The sequence below is a fragment of the Eimeria necatrix genome, genomic scaffold (assembly GCF_000499385.1).
Source record: "Eimeria necatrix Houghton genomic scaffold, Enh_scaff1497, whole genome shotgun sequence".
Lineage (NCBI taxonomy): Eukaryota > Apicomplexa > Conoidasida > Eucoccidiorida > Eimeriidae > Eimeria > Eimeria necatrix.
The window spans coordinates 1,239-4,066 of NW_013654969.1; the positions used below are offsets into that span (position 1 = coordinate 1,239).

The 2,828-nt window shown below is 55.1% G+C and overlaps 1 protein-coding gene across 1 annotated transcript in view; it reads left to right on the top strand.

Moving 5' to 3' along the window:
* Nucleotides 1–1,884: 1,884 nt before the first annotated feature.
* ENH_00015280 (RecQ protein-like, related) overlaps nt 1,885–2,828 on the top strand; it is a gene marked incomplete at both ends in the record, with an annotated part of 3,941 nt that continues 2,997 nt past the window's right edge. The window contains one exon of the mRNA XM_013584336.1: nt 1,885–2,343. Within this exon, the coding sequence (XP_013439790.1) occupies nt 1,885–2,343 (459 nt within the window). The remainder of the gene's footprint in view (nt 2,344–2,828) is intronic.

Sequence of the window (2,828 nt, forward strand, 5' to 3'; positions counted from 1 at the left end):
AGGGGGGCCCCCAGGCGGAGGGGGGGCCCCCCGTGGCAGGGGTACAGCAGCAGGAACGAAAAGAGGAGATAAGGGAACAGTGGGGCCCCCGGGGGGCCCCCCGGGGGGCCCCCAGAGGGTTCTTAGGGGCCCCAGGGTGGGGGCCCCTTGGGGGGCCCCCTGGGGGGCCCCCCAGGGGGCCCCCAAATGGTATTGGGGGCCCCTGCCGGGCCTCTGCGGGGAGGCAAAAGTAAAAGAAAATGAAATGCAACAAAAGAAGATATAAAAGATTAAATGCAACTCTTGGGGGGCCCCCCAAGAGGGGGGCCCCCCTGGGGGGGCCCCCGGGGGCCCCCGGGGGCCCCCCGACTCGGGGGGCCCCCCGACCCTGCTGGCCCGTCATTGCTGGCAAGAAATAAGGAGCTGCTGCAGCATGGCTGGGGGCTGTGGGCAGCAGCAGCAGCAGCAGCAGCAGCAGCAGCAGCAGCAGCAGCAGCGGCAGCAGCAGGGGGTAGGAGGGCTGCGCGGGGCCTCAGCCCCCATGAGTCATTGTTGCGGGCCAGGGAGAAGACACCGGGGGCGGGCTTGCTAGGGTTTAGGGTTTAGGGTTTAGGGTTTAGGGTTTGTGTGGAGGCGCTGTAGACACACGGAGAAGACTGCAGCAGCCGCGAGGCCGGGATCTGCTGCAGCACAAACCCTAAAAGGGCTTTAAATGGTATATTTGAATTCAAAATATAAAACTTTAAAATAAAACAAAGAAGAGCAGCAAAGCTGCTGCTGCTGCTGCTGCTGCTGCTGCAGTGTGTCCCGGCTGAGCCCTTTTCGGGCAGATGGGCTTGGGGCTGCTGCTGCGTGGGATTTGACCCAAAACTCCTTTTTAAATGCTTTTTAAAAACTAAAACATTAATAAATTTAATTAATTGCATTTGTTGCACTTTAAATCCGAGAAATATCGCAAAAAGACCTGCAAAACGACCCGCCTGCTGCAGCCGCCCAGCCTCATTTTCAGCTTTTCTTTGGCTAAAAGGCACAACTGCCGGGCTTTTTCTTTGAAATAATTCTCTTTTATAAACAAAAGCAATTTTTAATTCATTTTTATTCTTTTATAAAACCTTTTTGCGCTTTTTAGCGGCGAAAATCAGAAAAAGACGAACAGCGTTGCGCAGCGGCGTTTTCAGGTGTCTGTACACCCGAGCCAGGCAGCAAACAATTTTGCCCCGCATTTTCGATTTTTTTTATTTTAAAACTTCTTTAATCATTTCTTTTATTTTATATTTGGTTTTAAACTCTTTAAAGACTTCAAAACTCCTTTTTATCTCCTTTTTAACCTCCCACTGCGGCTCCAGACATTTTGCAGCAACCCCAACACCCCCGGGGCCCCTGGGGCCCCCAGGGGCCCCCAAGGGCCCCGAAGCAGCAGCAGCAGCAGCAGCAGCAGCAGCAGCAGCTGCTGCTGCTGCTTCTTTCTTGCTTCTTCTCAAGTATTAATTTAAAGAAGGATTTGTCCCTTTGAGGCCCTGCTGTCGCTTGTCTTCGAACAACAGGGCCTCCACGCCTCCCGGGGGTTTAGGGTTTAGGGTTTAGGGTTTAGGGTTTAGGACTCGAGATTCCATGCAAACCACCTCAGTGGCTTTCAGCCCTATCGCTGCTTATTCGCAACTCAATGAGGCCGATCTGTAGCCTCATTCCCAAACCCTAAACCCTAAACCCTAAACCCTAAACCCTAAACCCTTCGTCCTAATTTTGGGCCTCTAAACCCTCGTCGCTGCCTTTTTTGTTCATGTCTGTATCTGGGCTTTCGCTGGCAGCTGGGAGCTGCGCCCTGGGCCTAGGGTTTAGGGTTTAGGGTTTAGGGTTTAGGGGCCCCCGGGGCCCCGGGGGGCCCCCGGGGCCCCCAGCAGCCAAATGTCTCTGCAGCTGCAGCAGCAGCAGCAGCAGCAGCAGCGCGGGCCCGGAGTGTACGTACACCTGCCGCTGCAGCAGCAAATCCAGACTGTGGGGCCCCACAAAGAAGACCCTAGCAGCAGCGAAAGCTGCTGCGGGGGCCCCCCGGGGGGCCCCCAGGGGGGGCCTCTTGGGGGCCCCCAGGGGGGCCCCCAAGGGGGGCCCCCGGGGGGCCCCCCGGGGGGCCCCCCGAGAGCAGCAAAGGGCCTTGAAGAGCAGCTGCAGTGGCTGCAGCAGCAGCTGCAGCAGGAGCCCCCGAAGTTGGAAACCCTAAACCCTAATTTAGGGGTAAACCCTAATTTGCTGCTGCCGCCTTTGGTGCTGCTCGAGGGTTTAGAGTTTGGAGCGCTGCAGCAAACAGCAGCAGCAGCAACAGCAGCAGCAGCAGCAGCAGCAGCAGCGCCGCCAATTTCCCTGAAAGTCCGTCTTTTTTCTTAATCTTTTTAATTCTTTTTAAGTCTTTTAAATTCTTTTTATTTTTTTAATTCTTTTAATTCTTTTTAATTCCTTTTAATTATTATTTTTGTTTTTTTTCTTTTTTTTCTTTTTTGTTTTCTTTTATTCTTTTTGTCTTTTTCTTTTGTGTCTTCTTTGTTGAAAACATTAATGACAGGAGGTGCTGCAAATGAGTACTTTTGCTGCCTCGCTGCTGCTGCTGCTGCTGCTGCTGCTGCTGCTGCTGCTGCTGCTGCTGCAGGCCTTTGCTGCGCTGCACCGCCGCTGCTCCCAGGAGCCTCCCGTGGGGCCCCCGGGGGCCCCCCTAAGAGCTGCTGCGGGGGCCCCCCGGGATGTCCTTAGTACCCATTTGCTGCAGGTCTTGGAGAAGCAGCAGCGGGCGAGAGCAGCAAGAAACGAGCAGGCAAAGAGGGAGGCAGCAGCAGCAGCAGCAGCAGCAGCAGCAGCAG